General features: G+C 33.3%; 2 protein-coding genes across 15 annotated transcripts in view; one reads left to right on the top strand and one right to left on the bottom strand.

Moving 5' to 3' along the window:
* The window catches only part of Vha100-2 (V-type ATPase subunit a family protein Vha100-2), a 25689-nt gene extending 5980 nt beyond the window's left edge, over positions 1-19709 (top strand). For 2 of the 7 annotated variants that reach the window (XM_074139203.1, XM_074139202.1), the window contains exons 3-19: positions 1181-1357; positions 1638-1766; positions 4074-4100; positions 5607-5671; positions 6367-6493; positions 6586-6762; positions 7448-7660; positions 9455-9605; positions 9687-9826; positions 9906-10142; positions 12254-12363; positions 13822-13946; positions 15053-15189; positions 16567-16680; positions 16800-17034; positions 18723-18894; positions 19469-19709. In XM_074139203.1, the coding sequence (XP_073995304.1) occupies positions 1181-1357; positions 1638-1766; positions 4074-4100; positions 5607-5671; positions 6367-6493; positions 6586-6762; positions 7448-7660; positions 9455-9605; positions 9687-9826; positions 9906-10142; positions 12254-12363; positions 13822-13946; positions 15053-15189; positions 16567-16680; positions 16800-17034; positions 18723-18894; positions 19469-19571 (2439 nt within the window). In that variant the 3' untranslated portion in view covers positions 19572-19709. Of the gene's footprint in view, positions 1-1180; positions 1358-1637; positions 1767-4073; positions 4101-5572; positions 5672-6366; positions 6494-6585; positions 6763-7447; positions 7661-9454; positions 9606-9686; positions 9827-9905; positions 10143-12253; positions 12364-13821; positions 13947-15052; positions 15190-16566; positions 16681-16799; positions 17035-18722; positions 18895-19468 lie in introns of all 7 variants that reach the window. The other 5 variants (XM_074139208.1, XM_074139207.1, XM_074139206.1 and 2 more) reach the window with 3 other exon arrangements.
* osp (myosin phosphatase Rho interacting protein outspread) overlaps positions 17754-22373 on the bottom strand; it is a 63769-nt gene continuing 59149 nt past the window's right edge. For all 8 annotated transcript variants that reach the window (XR_012461620.1, XR_012461621.1, XM_074139193.1 and 5 more), the window contains one exon: positions 17754-22373. Coding sequence is in view for 5 of the 8 variants with exons in the window: in XM_074139193.1 (XP_073995294.1) it covers positions 22258-22373 (116 nt within the window). In the remaining 3 variants the exon portion in view is untranslated.

Genomic DNA, 22373 nt, shown 5'->3' with positions numbered 1-22373 from the left:
GGTGCATCATGAATTCTGAACTTCTTCTTTAGTCTATTTTCATCATTTCTAATGGTCTTTTAGTTAAACAGCTGTTTAGAAACAAGCCTTTTAGAAAGTAGGCAACCCAGTTCTTACACCTTAACTAAACTAAAGTATAATCTTATCTCTGAAACAATCAAAAAGGGCTAGTATGATATGATTTTTTTTTTCACAGACGGCTATAGTCGTTTGCCACCGAATGCTGGCCTCCATTTCATGACCCAAAAGCAGCTGTAACTCATAGATATTTGTTCTCTTGCCAGAATTAAGGGCCAATCCTAGTGCTGGCAAGTGCAAGCTTTGAAGTACGAGTAAATACACAACTTATTGGCTTCAAGAAGAAGAAGAAGAAGAAGAATTTATGGAACATAGAAATTTATTTCTACATTCGGACCCAGTCTTTCTAAATAAATTTAAAAAAATCGTGTTGATCATTTTCTGTCATTGTAACCCTACCGATTTGTCCTTTTTAGATCATATTTTTCGACCTCAATAGCTCGTAACAGTATCCGAACATCTCCACAGTCCTTTCCTTGCCTTAGATGACAGTTGCAGATGTTCTTTTAAACGTCACATAACATATCTTCGTGTCAATCAACATTCACCCTGAACGCGTTTCAAATCCGCTTTTTAGCTGTGAGGGATGATGAAAATGATCCTCACAATGAAAATTGAGAGTTTGAAGTTTGTCCTAAAAAGAGCGGTTGAGAGAATTGGTTTGAGCTGTTGGCGCATGCGCTCACTCTCCCTGATAAAAATTCTGAAATATATTTAAATATAAGAGTAACCACAAAAAGTGCATCAAAGAACCGATAGACAGACCTAGTTTATTGTACAGAAATGAGAATTGGTGGGACCTGTAGCGGGTCTATTGCATGTTCAGCTAGAACCGTTATAGCTGCTGTCGGTGCTGTGCAGCATTTCATTGAAGCTGCTAGAACTCCTTATTCTCCGTGGATCTCAGTCAAAACCTGTTACTAGTTGCTCCCTGTTATTTTCAAGAAAGAGATTCTCTTCTATTATAAATGAAACATTTCTAAAATGAAAAATCCATGCATTTACTTGTGAAACTAAACAAATGCATGAAAAAAATTCTGGCTGCCTCTGAGGGAGCGAGTGAGTTAGGGACAAAACCTCTCTACTTATTAACGAGTTTCAGCTTAACGGCGAGATGAGTGCTTTCCAAAGGAAATTTGTGTCAGAAGTAAGACGTTGCGAGGAAGTTGAACGCAAGCTGCGCTACATCGCTGCGGAAGTGAAAAAAGATGATGTTTGCATTCCTGAGTTGCAAGAGATTCCAGAAGCACCAAATCCTAGAGAGCTCATCGATTTGGAAGTAAGTCGTGCATTGTATTTTGTTCTAATTTATGTAAGGCATATTTAGCCTTATATAATTCTACAGGAAATTTAATTGAAAATCTTTCTATTTAGGAGTTAAAATAATTTGCCTTCTAATTTATCCATTACATCTAAAATTCTATTTCTGTCAAATGAATGGACAATTACTTTGTACTTGCAGAAATATTCCATCATTGCAATAATAATAAAATAAATAAAAATTTATGTTTACTCTATTTAATTATATCCGTTCACTTCTGTGGTATTTGTGTTTTTAGGCCCAAGTGGAGCGCACTGAAAATGAAATTCAAGAACTAAGCCATAATGCGACGAACCTCAGATCAAACTTTGTAGAACTGACCGAACTAAGAAATGTTCTGGAAAAGACTGACGCTTTCTTCCAAGAAGTAAGTAAAGTTACTGCACCTAATTAAGAATGCAAGGCTTGATCTTGCAAATCGGATTGAGTTTAGAAAACCATATATTTTAATGCTCAAATTATCTGTCAGTCGCGTTCTCCTAATATTTAAAAGTAAATATGTATTGGTCTTTCTTGACAATAGAAAAAATACGTTCTACTGCAGACACTAGTACAGTAATCGTCAATACCTAGTTCGTTAACTTATAAATTTCAGTAAACGCTTTACTGAGGCAACATTTTTGAAAATCTTTATCAATTTTTGAAAACTGGTTTATTAAATTCTGAAAAATTTACTCTGCCAATTTATTAGTTTTTAATGAGAAAAAATATATCTAGGAAAGTTATGAAATAAGGTTTATTTAACAGTTGAACAAAGTATAATTTTGATAACAACTTACAGCGTGATTCTGACTTATGTGTCATCAATAATTTGGTATTGCGTATACTTTCATAATTACTGGAATTGCAATTTCTCGTTTATATTAAGCTATGTTTCATCAAATTCAATCTAATTTTTTCGACGAAAAAATTTAATTTTTAAAATAAGTTTAAATGCAATTAAAGTGTGTCTACTAAAAGATATTTTAGCTGTTGTATTAATTTTCGCGTCTAATCCAATTGCCTTTTTTTTTGTTAAGTCTTTCTCAAAATATTGAGGAACGATCTAATAAAAACCCTCACGCCACTAGAATGTAGGGAAAAGTTATTCTTGTGCACTTGGATGGCGTAGTTTTTTTTTTTTTTTAATTGTTGGTACGAATAATGCAAATAGTCAACTTGATCTGACTAATATTTATGTTTCATTCGACTTTTCAAAGTAGGCATCTCAGAGAACTTCCTGTAATGGATAAACAGGAATCTGATAAGGGAATTTCGATTTCAACTGCCGAAGCAGTCACTGCCACTGTTTTCTGGAATCCAAAAATAATTAGTTTTATTACTTACTTGCAAAGAGTAAATGAATATCTGGTTAATAATACGCAATTCTTCTGGACTAAATAATGAAAATTTCGTGATAAGAGAATGGATTATCATAATGCGACTGCCTCATATACATAGGTGGTTTGGCAATGGGGGAAAAAAATTGAAATTAGAATGGTTTGTAACTTCCACCTATTTTCCACTATTCCTATTAATTTAGCACTCTCCAGTTCCCACTATCCCCAAATCTAAAAATATTTGGTTGGAAAATATCTTGAGTCGAAAGAAGAGAGGATAGCAGCCGTATGTGGATATTTTGCCCACATCCAGAACTGCACTTCAAAAAAAGCGATACTTTTTTTTTACGGCGCATCAACAACTTGATCAGTAGCGCTGTTTAAAACCTCGTCGTCTAAAACCTCTCGTACTGTGTATGGAGCCAAGGGATACTGGAGCTTATCGCCCCATTTCAGCCCTTAACAAATACAAATGAAATAATTTGTTGGTTGTAACCGCAGTGCTGTAAACGTGAAAGGTAGTTTCCAGCACTGCGGATTCAACGAAGTACGTTAGTCCTTTATCTCAATGTATACTTCACACTAAATAAAGCGGCTTCAAGACAAAATTTCCCATACTTTTCAATCACACTCAGCGAACTTATCGAAAAAAAAATAAGGTAGAATCTTTTTCCTGATTGTCAAGCAGCTTTTAATCCGCAAAGGTCAAATTTTGATAGTAAAATTAACAATTAATCGGGCATCGGCTTTTGGGCGGAGAGTAAAAAAACTATTGTTGACGTTTCGACAATCTTCAGGCGGATAAAAAAATATAACCAAAAACCATGTTAATTAAATTTAACTGTCCGAGATGAATAACTGTTGCATTACTCCCAGGAATGGCAGTGTGTAGTTAGAAGGCCTTGGCGAGGAAGCCTGGTGGGGGCCTTCCACCAATTTATTGATAATCTCATCATTAATAATTATTTTACAATAGGATAAAAAATAATTAACAGCAATTATTCTTTTGCCATAATTGGCTTAAACCATGGTATCTTTTCGTGAGGAGTTCCATTCTTTATGGGAGAATATTTATGAAAATATTTATTCCAGAAGTTTTCCTGGCTATTGTTTCCCAAACTTGCTGCATCTTACCTCAACTGAAAATACCATAACTTATTAATACCACTTTTGAATTCATGTCGGATTTTCCAAAATGTTAGAGCAATTCTTATATTCTGCTAGTGTACCACTTCTTAACGTTTCTATTGGGAACAAATCAGCAGGCCATTTCTGAGAGCTACCACCTTTTTTCTTAATGAAATTACTTACATAGTCTAAGGTAAATGGCTAATTGAAGTTTTATTTCTGTTGAGCTTGACGAGGATGTGAACTTTCTAGAAGTAAGTTATGAGAAAATAGAGGAAATTTTGTAAATAAGCCACTAATTTCAGATATCTCGCTTTAGCAAAATAAAATAAAAATGTCTCATCCTTTTTATATCTTAAAATGCAAATCTGCTTAAAATTCTGTAAAGCTCTATACCGAATGTATTTTAGAGAGTTGCTTTCATTACGTAAATAATCTTATAGATGGTAGTCTAAACGGCTGAATACTGTTTTCATGCTTTTATCCGCCGCAGCATTCGAGTTTTCAGATTTTCTTTTTTACTTAGAGAAAGGTTCATCAGATTCTGTCGGCTAATGTCACATGTGGAAGTCAAATTCCCTTAACAAACGTGATATCCTACTTCAGAAGGTGGATGAAAAAAATTGAACTGAAGAAAAGAAAGCTTGGTATGTGTAGAAAATCAAGGATACGAAGGATAAATCCTCTGAATGCAGCCAATGGGCTTAGACGGCAAGCGCCAAATATCCTCTTACAAGAAATTGACCAAATACGATTTTTCATTTGTAAACGTTGCACTGTATATATTTCAAGGGAATGCATGTGGATCACATCTGTGTTAACTTTTATTTTTTTTCACTCACACCTTGATTATGTTCGTATATCGATCTTACTAACATCGTTCACTAATGTAATCTATTCTAGTAAATCAAACAATTAATTCTAGTAGATCATAATACTCATAAATTTACAAACTAAACTGGGTATAATTCGTTAGAAGATAAACCAACTGCTCTTCAGGTGATTGTACAAACTAGATAAATGTTATTAAAATGTCATTCGTCCCAATTGATTGTATTTTAAGTTGCCTCATTTATTGAATATGGAAAAATACTGAATTATGTAAATATAGTAGTGGCACCGCTTTTAAGTCACAAGTAAAGAGCTTCGCGCAGAACTATTGCTTACGATCATTGAGACTGGACGGCGTTCTTTTCTCAGGAGCAAAATCTGTAATCATATGATTAATGAGCGCAACTAGAAAGTTTGTGTAAATCATTCAAGTTTTCTTGTGCATTATCTATATTGCAACAGAAGAGTTATAACACAGTTCCACTTAAAAAAATTAACTTTTTAATTTTCTTGATTTAGGACTTGTTTCTATTTTTCAGTTAAAAATTCCGAACTATTGAACCAAGTATAAAAATCGTGTTCATCTTTTATTATCGACAGATTTCCAAACTAAGATGAGCAATTGCAAACTTATACTGCTGCTAACCGGTACTGTTCTATTGTTATAACCATAGAACAATGATTGCAAGATCGCTGGCTAATTAGTTTGGCAGAGCGAAGATTTTATAACTTAACGGTTAAATATTTGTAAATATTTATTGAAGATAATAAATTACTTTTCTATTGTTGTTTTTATTAGATGATTGAAAAGTAAAATGCTTACTAATTTTAATTGCTTTGCGATTAGTTTGGTGTTTGGTCAATGTTTGCTTGTGTTAGCGCCTCTTGTCCATAGGTTCTGTTTTCTCCAGAGTGTTTGTTTCCAACAGCAAGAAGGTGAAAGTGTCAGCCGGGCACTGATTGGAGATGAACCTTCCTCAAGGACCCAGTTAGGGTAAGATTTTTTTTATATACATATTTGCAAGACATGTTAATGTACATTCAAAGATAATGTAAAATGTAATATTCCTTCATCTAAGAATTTTCCATCTTAAAAGGGTTTCTTAAGTTAAAATTACAGAAGCCGTCATAGTAAAAAAAAGAAGAAGAAGAAAAAAAAAAAGTCAAACAGGAAAAGGCTGATTACTGAATCTTGTGGGCGACTCAGACCAGATATTGAGTTTAGACATCTTACTTTATTGAAACGAGAAAATAGCATTAACGAAATGTTGAATATCTCAACTGTAATGCCTTATTCAAAAGTTTTCTAATCCAATAGAAAGATTGTCCATTTTCAAAGAAAAAGTCCATAGAAAACGTGTCAATTTTTCTATTCTCTATCAAGACTGTTTGAAAACGGTAAAGACTGCCACGGTACTTTGTTTTGTATTAAATACTGAGGCAATATATACTTGTTAAGTTGTGTACTATGTCTCCATTCTGTTCTTGGCAAGTTCTGTTCCTTGTCTCTTTTTGGATGAGTAAAATCTCACCTTTAAAGAAATATGTGTTGTCAAACAATTCAGAAGGATAGCTTTTGACTTTACTCCAAGATTAATGAGAAGTTGTTAATACTAATAATACCTAATAACGATAGTATCCATTTATAAATATTTATTATTTATTTAATTCAATACATTGGGATTTCAGTTTTGTAGCTGGGGTAGTGCCCCGGGAAAGAGTGTTTAGTTTTGAGAGAATGCTGTGGAGAATCTCCCGAGGCAATGTATTTCTCCGAAGGGCCGATATTGAAGAACCCCTTTTGGATCCAACAACTGTAAGTATTTCCCAGTAACTAATAGCCTAACTTAATAACAACTAACTAATAGAACAACAATAATATTCTTAATTCTAAGTTTCCTTTTGTAGGGTAAACTCTTAGTTAAAACGGTGTTCGTGGCGTTCTACCAAGGGGAACAATTAAAAACTCGAGTGAAAAAGGTTTGTTCTGGGTTTCATGCAACTCTTTATCCATGCCCTTGCACTCTCGCCGAAAGAAATACCATGGTCACCGAGGTCAAAACAAGATTAGAAGATTTAAACATGGTCAGTAATGTTATTGATTTATTCATTTCTTTCCAGCTCAACAGTTAGAATAGCCAGCAGGTCAAAACTGGAATGTACGGAGTATTCACCCCTCATTCTCTCACAACAAATCCATTCCATAAATTCCCATGTGAACACATTCAAAACTTTTAAAAATTCCAATTTTAAGTCGTCCTTGAGCATCACTCAATTGGAGATGTTTGACCTAGGAGTAGATCCTACTGACCATCACTATTTTTCCACTCTCTAAACATTGTAACTGATTAAATTGAATGAAGGGCGCGCCTTGTTCTGAATTCTACAGAAACTAGAACGGACAACAAACATTTGTTGGGACCAAAAATCATCACGCCCCGTGCTTTCTTACTAGACCATACCAGTTAAGGTTTATGAATGTATGAGAATATAATTTCTATGGCAAACGGGTACAAATAATATTATGTCTAAAACATTCTCCTGAAATTGAGGGACGTTATCCCTGCTTCAGAGTACAACAGCACTTAAATATTATTTGGAGAAGAAGCACCTTTTACCAACCTGAGCTTTTGGTCATTACTGTATTTAACTGCTTCAATCTGCTCCGCTTGCAGATATAAGTGACCATATTATATTTACTCATATACCCGACTAATTATTTGTTTAAATTTTATTATTGTCAATTATTAAATAAGATAATTGTTCTCAGGTTTTAAATCAGACCGACGATCACCGGCAGCGAGTATTAGTTACAGTGGCCCGGGAAATTCCCAAGTGGACCGTGATGATCAGGAAAATGAAAGCAATATATCATACAATGAATATGTTTAACATGGATGTGACGAAGAAGTGTCTTATTGGGGAGTGCTGGGTGCCGACCAGGGATCTCGGCACAGTCAATAGGGCCTTGGCTGACGGAGGGGTAATCACATCAATATAATTAAATTGCTTTAATAGTAATTAAAATTTAACGATTTTTCCCCAGAAACCTTTTATATTTGCACTCAATTATTTTGCAACAGTCATTGGTTGCAAAAATTGTACTTTAATAGGGACTTAAAATCTCAACTGAATCATTTAAATTACAAGACAAGGCAAATATGTACTGCTTTTTCAGTACCTGAAGAAGTTCTTTGTTTGAAAAGAAATTTATTTTGTTCGCAAAAGATTTAGAATGCAACTTTATTCCCACTTTCAAGACAGATGCAGTTTTAAACGTGTGAGAATATTTTTCTGGGCAGGTTTTATGACGGATGGAACGTAGGAGTGCTTGTCATAGCAGGTGAAAACAGTATTCAGAAACAGTACACAGAAAGGCCATACTACTTTGCTGCCTTGCCCTCAGGAACATACAATCTTGGAAGCTCACCATTGTAACCAGCCGAGCTGTGGTTTCTTAAAATCCCACTCTCTATTCTCTGGATCTCTTTGGAAAATATAAAAATAAGCGAATAAGATCCGTCTATAGCTTAACAATTTTTTTCCACATTTTTGTGAGTGGACTTTCTCATTACGACTAAGCGAATTTTTCCTAGAAAGACGGTCACGTTTTGAGTTTTGGGGATGAGCTGGCTTCGTTGACCAGCTGGTGGACGAAATGGAAGGAAGAAACAATTTTTTAGTCTCCCAGTCGAACAGACATCTCATGAAAGTGGAAAGTTCTTGCCACAACAAGAGTAACCTGCTTTTTTATTCTGAGCCTAGACGAAATATATCCTGTCTATTATTAGTATTATTTATATTATTATTGTTTTCATTATTATTTATATTATTATTATTTTATTTATAATTATTAATATTACTATTATTTATATTATTATTTTTTTATATTTTTATTATTTAAAAGAGATAATAATTAATAGATTACATTTAAGTTAACTCCCCCCTCTCAAAAAAATAAGTTAATTAGTTAAATAAAATTAAAATAAATAAAAACCTCCAAAATTAGGTTTTAATTAAACTAACAGAAAATAAGAGCGGCCTACAATTGAAGATAGTGTAGGTTATTTTCATTTAATTTAAAAAAGAAAAAAAAGTATTTCAGGACAGACGAATAATGAGGGTACTAAATTGCTTACATGGGATAAGTAAGTCAGCCTTTAAATGAAGAAAACATTATTTCTTTTATAATTCCCTTTTTACGGCGTAGAGACTTAGATTATTAAGAGACGATAGAAATGGATTTTTCGAGGCGCGCGTCCGGTCGGATATAGCTGGAGCATGTTCTCCATTGTGAAATAAAGAAGAATGCCAACCTAAATGAGGTATTTCACTCCATTGATACGAGGTTTCTGCTGTGGTACGGCCATATGATGCGAATGGGAAAGAAGAGATGACCTAAGAAGCTGTTCCAGTCTGTACGTTCAAGCAGAAAAGTGGAAACGAGACCAACCGAAAAAGAAATGGTGGTAAGGCATGAGGAAAAACTTATGAGACGAGCACTGCAAGATTCGGATTAAATGGACAGAGCATAATCAAGCAAGGGGTTTTGGGCATCTATGTATGGCATAATGGTCGAATAAAAAAATAAAATAAAAATAAAAAATTAGTTAAAATATAATTGTTCAGAATTTTCTTTAGTTATTTATAGTAGCAGTAAATTTAATTTTTCTAATATATTGCTTTTCCGCCAAACCGACCGACATTGGCCGGGTAATTTGATGTTCACCTTTCCTCTTCGGGTCTAAGATATCTTCAATGTAGATTCACTTTGCAGAAATCAGTTGGCAGTTCAATTCCCTCCTTTTTAAATGTGATTCAAGCCTGTGGTCCGCCACCCACCTTCAACAGGACAAATAAATTTACTCAGGGATTTCAGAATCTTATAGACAGCTATGGTATTGCATCCTACAGAGAAGTGAACCCAGGTAAATGATGAATCGTCATAGATTGGTTTATTTTATGTTTTGGGGGAAATAAAGAAGTGAAAAATGTCAAAAATCTTTCAGCTCTGTACACTATAGTTACATTTCCATTTCTTTTCGCGGTGATGTTTGGTGATCTGGGCCATGGCATCATTCTGGCAGTATTTGGATTGTGGATGGTCCTGCGCGAACAGGCGCTCACCAAACAAAAATCCAACAATGAGGTCATTATATTCATACTAACATGAGTGTGAACACTGCCATAAGGTTTGGATTGTGAATTTAGATTGTTGTTTGTTTTAGATTTGGAACATATTCTTCGCAGGACGATATATAGTGCTCATGATGGGGCTCTTCTCCATGTACACCGGCTTTATCTACAATGATATCTTTTCAAGATCTCTGAATATCTTTGGGTCATCATGGAAAATTAATTATAATACTTCCACAGTTTTTACTAACGAAATGCTACAATTAGATCCGGCCACTGATGATTATAATAAGAAGCCTTATCCATTTGGAATAGATCCTGTCTGGCAGGTAATTTATTCTAGAATAATTTTTTTTCATTACTTATCACTAGCAAAGATTCCATTGTGTTTTGAGTGAGATATGTAGCAATATATTGGTGTCTGATGAGGAAAAACAGAGCAAGTAATCAGGAGTTGCTGTAAATTGTCAACTTCGCCAGATTTACAGAGTCCACAATATTTAGGTTCCGAGAATTCATGCTTTATTCCAGATAGAAATAAGCGAATTTTTTTTACTTGGTTAACGAATTAGCGTTATTAGCCTTAACTTCTTTATTTGAGAAAGAAACTCAAAATGTGGCTCAGGGAAACCCAGAGCGCTAATTTTTTTATAATAATTATTAAATGAAGAGTTGACAATTTGGTCATTACAATTCAGCTTGTGGCAAACGTTTTAGTGCAAGAAAGCTACCGTTTTTCTTAATGCTTTTTGCTTTCGATACCCAATCCTGTATCAAAAGGTAACTTTATAAAACTCACCCTGGAAGTAAATGCAAAGGTTTTAATACTTTCAAAACCAAAATAGATTATTTTTTAGATTACCACATTATTTTCTGGTACATGTTGGCGTTAACGCATTTCATCATAAAGGAAACGATTTATTAAAATTATTTTTAATTTATTTCTACAAGTCACAGACTATTCCTTCGATTACAACCCCTTGGTGTGTTGGTCTATTTCTTCATTGTATTTTATTCTTAACATTAACAAACACTATTAATTTCTTACACCAGCTTCGATTTCTACCTCTATAGTGCGAGTGAGTACTTGTATAAATACAGATATCGTCCGCGTATTGAATTACTTTTTCATCAGACGGCAGGATTTCTACTCACGCAGCAAACTGTAAAGGACTTTCCACCTTGAAGAAGGCCTTATTAGGGCCCAAAATAGTGCCATTTAATCTGAAATATACCTCTCTATCTGAATTAATTTCACATTATAAACGAAATAACTGGAAAAACTTATTTTTTTTTTTTAAATTTTGGGCTCAATATTTCATCGTAATTTAATATTTTTGGTTTAATTTATATTATCTTATGCAACATATTTGCCCTAGAACATTACAGATTTATTTACTGTAAAAATCAAAGGACAAAAATAAATTGTGCATTTCTAGAGATAAGGAATTTACTTTTTCGGATTCCAATATTTTGTCCAGTCTATTCTTTCCGCTTTTTACTAAATCTAAAGGAATGAGTGTGAGGAATTAGTCAATGAGACGGGTGAATGTTCTGACAAGTCGTCTATAGTGGGTACAATAGTAAATAGCCCATGTAATATTAGGTATCTCAGGTAGGTTTCTTCCTGGCGTAGCCAATAATTGCTTCAATAATTATCAATTATGAATTGATACTTATTACCAACAATAACCTTTTGAAGATGAGTTTCTATTGGGTTTGCTAACCCTACTTTGAAATATGGGGTGTTTGACGTTAAAATCCCCACCAGCAATAAATGTATTCCCTAACGATGAAAGAACATACGAAATTTGTTTAAGTCAGAGCTTCTATTTGGAGAAAAGTAAATAGTTTTAACTATTGGATTCAGCTGGCATTCAACTTGGTCTGTAAGTTGACTTCAGTCCAGCTTTGCTGGACACTGTAATTTAATCCTATTATCGTGGTGATCAGTCCTAATGGTTGTTGATTTCGAATATACAGATTAGTTTATGAAGTCAGATATGATTTCGTCAGAAGAGAAATGCCTCTCCCATTTTCCGTTCAATAAAATTTCAACAAATTCGTTTCTGTGTGAGGTGACACCATTACAGTTCCCTTTGAGAACTTCATTGAGTCGTCAGCCATTCGTTTTTTGTCATAAAAGTTCTTGAATTATTACGGTTAATAGTGTTATTAGTGGTGTGATAGTGTTTTTAAATTCATTTAAGAATTATTTGATATTAAGAGTAATGTCTTGGTAGTTAAAAGTAAAAGAAAAAACTAGATATTACTTTAATTTTTTAGTACACGATTTTTTAATATTAAACAAATTATTGTACAGTATATTAACGAAAACAAACTTCTTTTAGTATTTAAGCTTAAAACGATGAGTAAGAAATCACAAAAATTTTAATTTTAAAAGCCTCTTTTTTTCAACCTCTAATTTTTTTGTTTGTAGTTGGCAGAGAACAAAATTATATTTCTAAATACATACAAAATGAAGTTATCCATCATCCTCGGGGTCGTACACATGATCTTCGGGGTTTTCCTCAGCACTGCAAACCATGTGTAAGTTAATAGTTGAAAATATTAAATAAAGTTAAGGTAAATCTTAAGAATATTGGAATCCTTTTCAAAACTAGCTCTAACTAGTAGTGATGGCAAACGCATTCAATGGTGACACGCAATGACAGGGACAAAAAATTATTATATAATTTTAAATAATTTAGCGAGTACTTTGAAGAAATTACGGTAATAATTGAGAATAAGTATCTTGTAAACTTTTCTCAGATCAATTACCATAAAGTGCATCATTTAATAAACCTTTTTTTTTTTACTATGATTGCAAATTTCAAAAATTTTTGAATATTTCTATATTGACACAGCGCCAGAAGTTAGGTAGGGTTTTCCAAAATTTTGACACGCCGAGCTCAAAAGGTTCGCTATCACTGGACTAGTAGATGGCTTCTTGTTCTGAAAGTAAATAACTAAACATTCCTTTCTATCGAATAGTGATCTGTGGACGATTCTTAAGTTTAAGAACTAGGTAAAAATTTTCGTCTCAATATAATTTTTTTAAAATAAGCCAGCAAATTCTTGCTTTGTAAACTATTTAAAAATTAAGATTAAAATATCGATTGCTATTTAGGTGACAAAATATAAACTTTTTTGCTTGTACTGAAACGTATGAATTTAATTTACAATTTACGTAAACAAAAACTTCATTTAATTTTCAAAAGTTCCTTTTTTACACACTCGTAGAACACTAATCTTACACTCTCTTACAACTTTTATTACTGCTTCTAATTACTTCTTCTACAGCTACCCTTGATGTCTTCAACAACTTCCTTTTACCCACTTCTTTCATGCGTTTGTTGCCGTTTAAAAAGACAATCCCATCTACATTTCTTGAAAGATGAAAGATTTCCTTTCATTATGTAGGTGGACACAGCGAACCTTTCTTTCAGTATTCTTCAAATCAGATCAGCCTTGAGCTATTACTTTTTGCCTTGTCTTCTTCGTGACACCGATATAAAATCGTGGCATTATTTTGTTGAACTTGTTGTAATGACTTTTATTTGTATTTTAAGGTTACCAATACTGATTGTAGTTATACTCCTCACTCAATCTCATCTACCAACAACTACTTTTTCTTTTTCCTGACATTCGGAATTTTATCAAAATAAGCACATTAATTAGTATGGACTTTGGATGTGTGCGTTTATTACATTATTCTTCAATTGATTAAGCGCAGTGAGCATTTATAAAAATTTTAATGTGGGGTACACCGGAAAGGCGATTTCTTTACTTTATAAATTTCACTCATTTAATCCTATTAGTAGCTTCATGAAAATAATTTTGCTGGTAAATTTTGTTAGAATTCTAGGGAAAATGTTTTCCCCGCTCAGGAGAATATAGTTCGTTAAGGACGTACGATTCAATATCACAGTATTAAGAACATTTGTGATTAAGAAATTATTAGAATTTTGTTATTATTTAATTTGATATGTAACTGTATAATTTCAGACACTTTCGCAAAGCTGTTTATATAGTTCTGGAATTTCTACCCCAGGTATTGTTCCTAATTCTTTTGTTCCTCTACATGGTTGTCATGATGTTTATGAAGTTCGTCATGTACGCCGCAGAAAACCGTAAGTGTTCGTACTTTTTATGAAAAAAATTCAGTTCAAAATAAATAACTATATTATTCCAGTCAAAAAATTTATTTTTTTATCAACATGGTATATTTTATTTTCTTTCTAGGTTTAAAAAAAAAAAAATGGATCTAAAAATGTAATTTACTTTAAAATAGCAAAAGTAGTGTTCGTTGCCCTAGTGTCAACAAGCTAGAGCCCTGAAGATGACCTAGTCCATAGGCAGAAAATAAAATAAAAAATCATGACTGAAATTGGCAATAAATAATCTTCCTTCCTTAATTTTTTTTACATTTTCTAAAAACTAAAAGTTATAAAATTTTAAGATCTCATATGCATTTCAAACCGTTGTAATATGCATAAAATAAATATAAAATATAAAATGCGTAAAATACCGTTCTAAATCAATAATAGGTACACGCAGAAGATGTAAAATTAAAACTGTACTTCAAATTTATTTAAATTAATTAAGAAATGACTATAAAAAAGGCCCTCCAGTGGAGCAGGAGCAATCTACTCCGAATAATTTGGAAGGCGCTTCTATGATTGCTGTGACTGCAACTTCATCATCATTTATATTGATCATCTAAAGAAAGGAGACTGTATCGATATGTTGTAATTGACAGAAATATTTGTCTTTTCTAGATAACCCTGTTATCTTCGAATGTCCTCAAGGGCTTTATTAAGTCAATTTTTTTTTTAGCAGGCTTAACAGCCAACTTCCAGTAATGTATTAGAGGACAGTCTAGGGTTTTATAGATTACTTATGATTCTTCTTTAGCTGAGTTTAAAAGCTCACATGAAGGAAAGCTGAACTGCTAGCCGTTCATAATGAAAGCTGGCCCAGTCTGGCCCTCTAGTGGTATGTGAGCGTTTTTAGCACTTACGCATTAGCCCTTCTTACAAACGTGTTAATATTAACTAAAAATTAATATTACAATGAGTAAATAGGAAAAACCTTCTTCGTAACGGTATGTAACATCTGAAAGAATTACCGTAAATACCTGACAAATTATCGTAGGTAGGCTTAAAGATTTTTCTGTGGGTTGGGTGACTAAGAGAGCAGTGTCTGTATTAGAGCTCTAAAGTAATCTTTGTTGCAGCTCTGAAGAGAAGCGCTCGGTGCGCGCCATCCGTTTTAATCATGTTCATCAACATGATGTTGGTTAAGACTCCAGAAGATAAAGAAACTGATAAGCCACCTGAGAAAAAATGCGACCTTTTCATGTACCCTGGACAGGTAAGTACATTAAAGTTTTACAAATACACTTTTAGACAAATTTTAATGCCCTTAATTTTTATTTTCTCTTACTTTTTAAGAGGAAGTATTGCGATTGCGTCAAATTTTCGATTTTGAGTTTTCACCAAAATACGAGTATAACTTGCGGCACCCCTGAGTCCAAAAAAGTTGATTTAAGAAAACGGTATGTGTGTGAATTTCTCAAAAACGTCTTCATAAATAGAACACGAATACAATTTTTAATGAATCATTTTTCCAAACAAATTTTATTAAGGGTCTCACTAGGAAATGGTGGGATATGAAATGAAAGAATGGCCTTCCTTTGAAATTTCACATTGCAGTAAAATTTTCGGTTTTCATCTTATTAATAAAAAATAATAGTTTATTTAGGTATATGCAGGCAACCGAATCCTCGCAAACATAATCCTAATTATGATGTGGAGATGGTTTAATGGCAAATGCTATATCATCTTTAAAAGTCAGAAAAATTAAGAAACCTGAATGAAGTGAAATTAAAGTTCATTTACAGTAGAAAAGCCTAGTTACAAATCATATGTAAGAGAAAGAGTTTTTCTGACTGTAGTTCCAATATACACTCTCATGAAAACTATTCTTATAAGTAGTTATAACCTTAATTTACAAACTAAGGGGTAAAAATAAATGAACTGTAACTACTTAACAGAGTTTTTGAAGCAAAATGTGCCAACCTTTTTAAATAGCGAACTCTGAACGCTGCAGATAATTACTTAGTCTAAGGTAAGCTTTCTGGAAATCCACAATAATTGAACCAAACTGTAAAGAGTGTTCTGCATAAGCGAATAAGTGGTTAATGTAGACTTTTGTTTTCAAACCGTGTGATTCCAGTTTTATATATGTATGTAAGTAGAAATTAGAGAAGAGGCTTGTTGACTTTCAGTTATTTTCGCTTGTCACAATAAGTTTGAAATTGCTCGGTAATTTGTAATGATAGATATCACTCTCATTGAAAATAGGAATTATGTAACCCGTTTTTAGCACTCAGGAAATTTTCTCGATAGAAGAATTTGTTTATTACCATTATTAAGAACCAGAGTTATAGTTTTAAAAAACTAAGGGCTAGGTTAACTAGTCCGTCATTGCTAGATCCTTTATGAGTGTTAAGAGAAGAAAGTTTTATATTTATGTCATCAACTGAACCTGGAATGTGATCCACTTAATAAAATGTCTTACAAACAGAGTTTGAAGTAAAATCCTCCACCTCATGAACCATTCAACGTCTGGATTTATGTTTTCTTGGTTTCGAGAATGTCATCAATCCTAGATTCGTCCTAGACTGTGTGTACCCATTGTACATGTAAATGTACATTTATTTTTTTGAAAATTAATTTGTTCGAATAGCACACTGTGCAGTTAGTGTTACTATTGGTTGCCCTGCTATGTATTCCTGTTATGCTGATCGGAAAGCCAATGTACATCCTAATGTGCAGCAGCAGAAGAAGAGACCGCAAAGTGGTAAGTTTCAGAGTGAAATATTAGAATTCAAAATTTTGATCTACTGTCAGCAGTTACAAAAAAATGATTTCCGTCTTTAAATTTTACAAAAAAAAAAAGAAAAACAAATTGTTTTTTAGGGATCGAACGGTACGCAAAGTACGTCTATCGAAATGCAGGTTTTGAATGGTTCGGCTGGAATTGCCGGAGCTCCATCCAGTAAAAGTGAAAATGGAGGTCACTCCGACCACGAAGATGAACCTCCCATGGAAATCATTATTCATCAGATCATTCATACTATAGAATATGTACTAAGCACTGTGTCACACACAGCTTCATATCTGCGACTTTGGGCCCTGTCGCTGGCGCATGCTCGTAAGTACATACTAGTTACATATTTAAAAATGTAGCCCTGCACTTTATTCTTCATAATTATTAATTTGCATATAATAAAATTCAAGGTAGCTACTCCCGTTGTATTTAAAATAGAGAGCAGTAAATTTAGATAAAATTCAAGTCTTTCCAACTACCTTTAGAGCATTCAAATCTCACTTGTTGCAATGAACCTATTAAAATCGTAATATTTTATTTTCTGTTATCAAATTAAATTTAGAGATTTAGTTCATGCTCATTGAAGGACCACTCCTTGTTTATATATTTTCTAGGAATTCAGGAATATACTGTATTTATTCAGGTATTCTGACCATCATCTTAACTGTTCCAATAATTTCGACCTAATATTCGTACTTTGCTCACCTATATTAAAAATGCATAATTTAAAACCCTTTCTTATGCTATAATTCATTAAATGCTTCTAAATTTACTATTAAGTCCAACGAAGTAAACGTTATATATTTTAGAAGACGGTTGAATAACTCTTAATTTTTTCTCTTCAAAATCTAATTAAAATGTGTTTTAGGAAGTTAAACAAAAAAACTTGTGAATTTTAATATTTTTAGTAAGCTCTGTTTTCTTACAATAGTGTGCTTCTTAAAATAAGCAGCCCCTGACTTATTTTGATTGGACCACCGATGATGGCTAGTAAGCAATGCAAACATAAAACACCCAGAGGCTGGGAATTAATTACCAAAAAATGGAAGAAGAAAAAAAATAAATCACCTTTATTTAATTTTTAGTTCATGCATTGATTCAAATGCATACCTGCAAATATGAGTATAATCAATACACTTTTTATAGAAAAAAACTTTATAAAATGACCATGAAGTAAATTATATCAGAAACGAACTAAAAATCTCACCTGCCTCTCCTATCAAAAATAATCAACACTAAAAGTTTGAAATTGTTCTAAACGCTTCTCCAACATATATACACAGTTTTTACTAAATCTATCTTTATACCCCATTTTTTTGTATGACTCTATAATTTTGCTCACCATACATTCACACCCTTTTACTCAATGATGTTTCGCTTTCACCACTTCGCATACTGCGCCCTATTAAGGCATATTGATTATGTTACAGCCATTATTCATTTCCAGAACATATTGATACCTTTAACGAATGGTGTAGGAATTGGAGAATTCAATTCAAAAGTTGTGGGGAGATTGTAGCTCTCCGAATCCTTTCCTGAATGTCATATTGATATGGGTTAATAATATCAGTTATTAGTCTGTGATGTGCTATGACCTGCTTAGAGATTGTACAATACCCAAGCAATTAGGAATTGATGTTCCTACAGATTTCAAACCGATTGCCAATTGTTTGTTAATCGTAAGTTCCAACAAAATCGAATTAACTTCAACTGGTTTCAGTGCAGTCAGAGAACTAAAATGTACTAACTACCCGGGCATGCACTACAGGGCACAGGAACGTTAAAATAAAATTGCTTGCAAAATTTGTGGGTGTGCCTAGAGTATTAAAGCTTACCAAGAGAACTCTAATTCGAATTAGGAGCCGCACTAGCGTGCTAGGGTATCAAAACAAGTTGGAAACTAACAACAAATTGCTTGTAACAAACCTATTGTAATGTTCGATATTTAATTGTACTCATTCTAAGCGTTTTCCAAAAATACAGACAAGTTTTCCATCTGTATTTGATTTCAGAATTGTCGGAAGTATTGTGGACAATGGTGATGCAGAACGGCTTTATGTTTCGAAACTATGGAGGAAGTGTACTTCTGTATGTAATATTTGCAGTCTGGGCTGCACTTACCGTCTCCATTCTCGTCATGATGGAGGGTTTATCTGCATTTCTGCATACACTGAGGCTGCACTGGTTGGTATTTTTCTCTGGAAAATTAATATGCATTTAGATTAAGTACGTACTCAAAGTGACAATTTTTCCGCCATGCAAATTTTTGATTCATTCTTATTGTTGGTTTATGTAAATTCACGCAAGCCATTCTTTTTTTTCCATCATTTAAACTAGTTCGTTACGCCTCATATCTTCGCATGCTTGGCTCCGAATGTGTATGTCCTTGGTTTAGTTGTTCCAATCTCATTAAAAAAAATATTTTGATTAACTAAGAATTGTTTCCATAATTCATAAATTCTTATCCTGAATGAGGTATTTTAGGGCAGCCTTAATTACCGCCACAAGATTGATACTTTATTTAATAAAATATTTCCATTATTTCCTTATTGATTTTTTGGCAAAGCACCTATTGTACTTCAGAATGTGAAACATCTTCAGAAGTTTCTTATTAAGTTTAGCTCAGTATTGACTTTTGGTTTTCTTGACCTATGTACGATTTTTGTAACAGTCAGCCCTCTCAAAGTTTATGAAGGCGATTTATGCTGAAGTGACCATTTTTTCCAGTTCCACTCAATTTGTTTCAACAATATTTTAGGGTCGAATTTATGAGCAAATTCTACGAGGGACTTGGCTACCCATTTCAACCGTTTTCTCTGAGGAAGGTGATGGATGAAACAGAAGAGCCCATTGAAACTTAGTGAACAATTTTAAATATGTTTGAACCGAAAAAAGCAGATTGTTTGAAGTGAATAAATATATCGTACTCTAAAATATATTTAGTTTATGTGTGTAATTTATGTGGTTATAAATAATTAAACATTAAAAGAGTGATTTCAGTTATGGTCCTTATATTGACTACCTATGTTCTTTTACTTAACATCTGTGAGGGCACCAAAACTATTCTCCTGAAGATGTTTTTGGCAAGCGATGTAGATAATTTTCATACATCTTAAGGGATGTGTTTAACAACTTTAAAAAAGTTGAGAAAATTGCAAAAAAATCTGCTTCAAACACTCATAAGACTTTCTTATTTATTATAATTGTAGTTAAAGGTTCTTTCTCAGTTTTTGGGAATAGGATTTTTACTAGTTACTTTTAACTTTGGAGTTGAAGAATGTATAAGTTAAAATTCTAGAACAGACAATTTTTCCGGAAAGCGAGTCCTAACAAAATATTGAAGTGACATTATCTACGCGGGTGAGTAGTAAGTAAACGAGGTTTAAAGAAAATCTTTGCAGCGATTTTTGCAGTAATTTTCCTGGAAATCGCTGTGCTAAAAGCCAATTTCTAAATTTCAGCCGATACCTCAGACTTCTTAGTGCCCAGAAGCAACTCATTATCCAACCTTATTCTTTCATTCCCTTACCACCTCATCCACCACTAATTACTACCACCTACGGTCGTCTTCAAACATGTTCTTTCGTTGAGAACTGATTTCGAAAATGTGGTAGGATGCAAAATAAGAACGAGTACAAAAATTGAAATATCTTTAGATAATAGAGGATGGTGATGATTATTCGATTCATTGGTTTTGAAAAATTTCCTGCTGGCGCCTAAGCGAAATATGAAATATCTGTATTCTGGCAAATTGCTGATCACCATATTAATGCACCACCACTTTTTAAAAGCGACTTTTTTTTACTCTAAAGAGATCAAAAGGAGATTTCCTCTGCCAACTGCAATCAAGGAAGTAAAGTAATCACCTATTTTTTTCAGGCGGGGCTTAACGTCCAACTACCAATTAGGTATCGTGGCCGGGGGCGGAATCTCATACTTTACTGGAAACAATTTTTTCCTAACAAATAAAAAGTAGCCATACGCGGGATTCGAACTGGGGACCTTCCACTTAAGATAAGATTCTAATAGGTGGCCCTTAAGGCCTACGCCACTGCGGCCCCCTTTGGATCTAACCTCCCACTTCCTAAGTCATGTTCATGACTATTAGACCAACTACCGCCCCCCCCCCACGATTGCAACAATACTTATTTTTATAACGGTAAGAGAAAGTCGTGTGAGTACTCCAGATTTGTTTCGAAAATAGACTCTTCGCAGCAATGAGATGAAAGTATTTGGACAGGAAAATTGTTCTCAAGGGAGCGACATACTCGCATCACTAGCATTCAATATTCACAACCAAATCAATAACAACACATGGTTTCTTAAAAAAGTTATATAATACCAAAACAACGAAACTCTTTTAAGATTAGGTACATTTAGTAAGTTGCTGGTTCTCTTTTTTGTTTATAACAATCATTATACAATTGAGGGTTGGTACAAACAATATTTGTATACAAGTGTACAAACATACAAAATATCCTTGGTAAGAACTCAGATTGGTATTTAGCAGGAGGTGATTGGAGAAAATGCGCTAGTGCCTATCTAACATACCAGTGAGATTTTTACAAATTAAACTAGATGGTGTACACACACAAAAAGGCGCGTGTTTGAGCAAGAATACAAACTTAATAGATAATACCTGACCACCGGCGCCAGTATCTTTCACTGGATTAGTACCGTATGAACTAATGGTAGTGTGTGTATTTACATGAATTTAAATTCAAGTTATTTTTGAAGAATAAAATACTATTATGCGCAACGTCTCTTCAATGAAATCAAATAATCCAATAATTAACAATCTCAACAATAGTAAAATATTAACACAAAAAATAAAATGAAAATCCATTACATATATTTATATTCTTTAAATAAAGTTGAATGTTAGTAGAATGGCCGTCTACTTGAAGTCTGTCTGCCCTGAAATTCTGACTTTCAGACAACACGGCTAGCATACGAATTCCAAGAATATTTCTTAACATCATAGTCTAACAACTGAACAGTTGTTACAAGTAACAATATTTAATTTTGTTAAATTATTACAAATTAATAAACCCTAACTAAACTGCTTCATTAATTTCTCAACTATTAGAATTTTTTTTTATTATATCTATATTTATTAAACAACTTCTTTTGTTACTAATATATTTAGACTGTTTAAACAGTGGTAACAAACAGACAAAATTAAAATTAACTTTAGACGGCAACCAAAATATCTGAGAACAACCTAACCACAGTTAAGAGTGTAATCATAAAATTATTTAAGTCATAAAAAAAAACAATTATTTATAATATACTTTGGTGAATTGGGATATACAATGCTTCATATAACTATATCAAATTACTTTATAACATAATTGGTGTTGCTCTTACAGACCAATATGTACATCGCAATAAATACTGACCTTTTCGTTACTACTTTTCTTCGCTGACAAAACAGAGATAGATATAAATGGAAAGGTAACTGTAAAAAAAATCAACGTCACCCAGAAAATGCAGAAATTGTTAGGAGAAGAATGGAAGGAAAGAGAGAAGAAAGTAATAAAAGGTTCAGACTGGCGTGCTGTTGAAGCGGTTGGGGGCGCAGCGCCGCTCAAACTGCAGCCTCCGTCTGGAAACCATGCCGCTGCACACGGCTTCCACACCTTCAGGACACCTACTCACCT

The sequence above is a fragment of the Rhodnius prolixus genome, unplaced genomic scaffold (genome assembly GCF_049639745.1).
Source record: "Rhodnius prolixus isolate KJV_2025 unplaced genomic scaffold, Rpr scaffold_23, whole genome shotgun sequence".
NCBI lineage: Eukaryota > Metazoa > Arthropoda > Insecta > Hemiptera > Reduviidae > Rhodnius > Rhodnius prolixus.
Note: the sequence above shows the minus strand (reverse complement) of the source record. Positions and strands in the feature narration are given on the sequence as shown.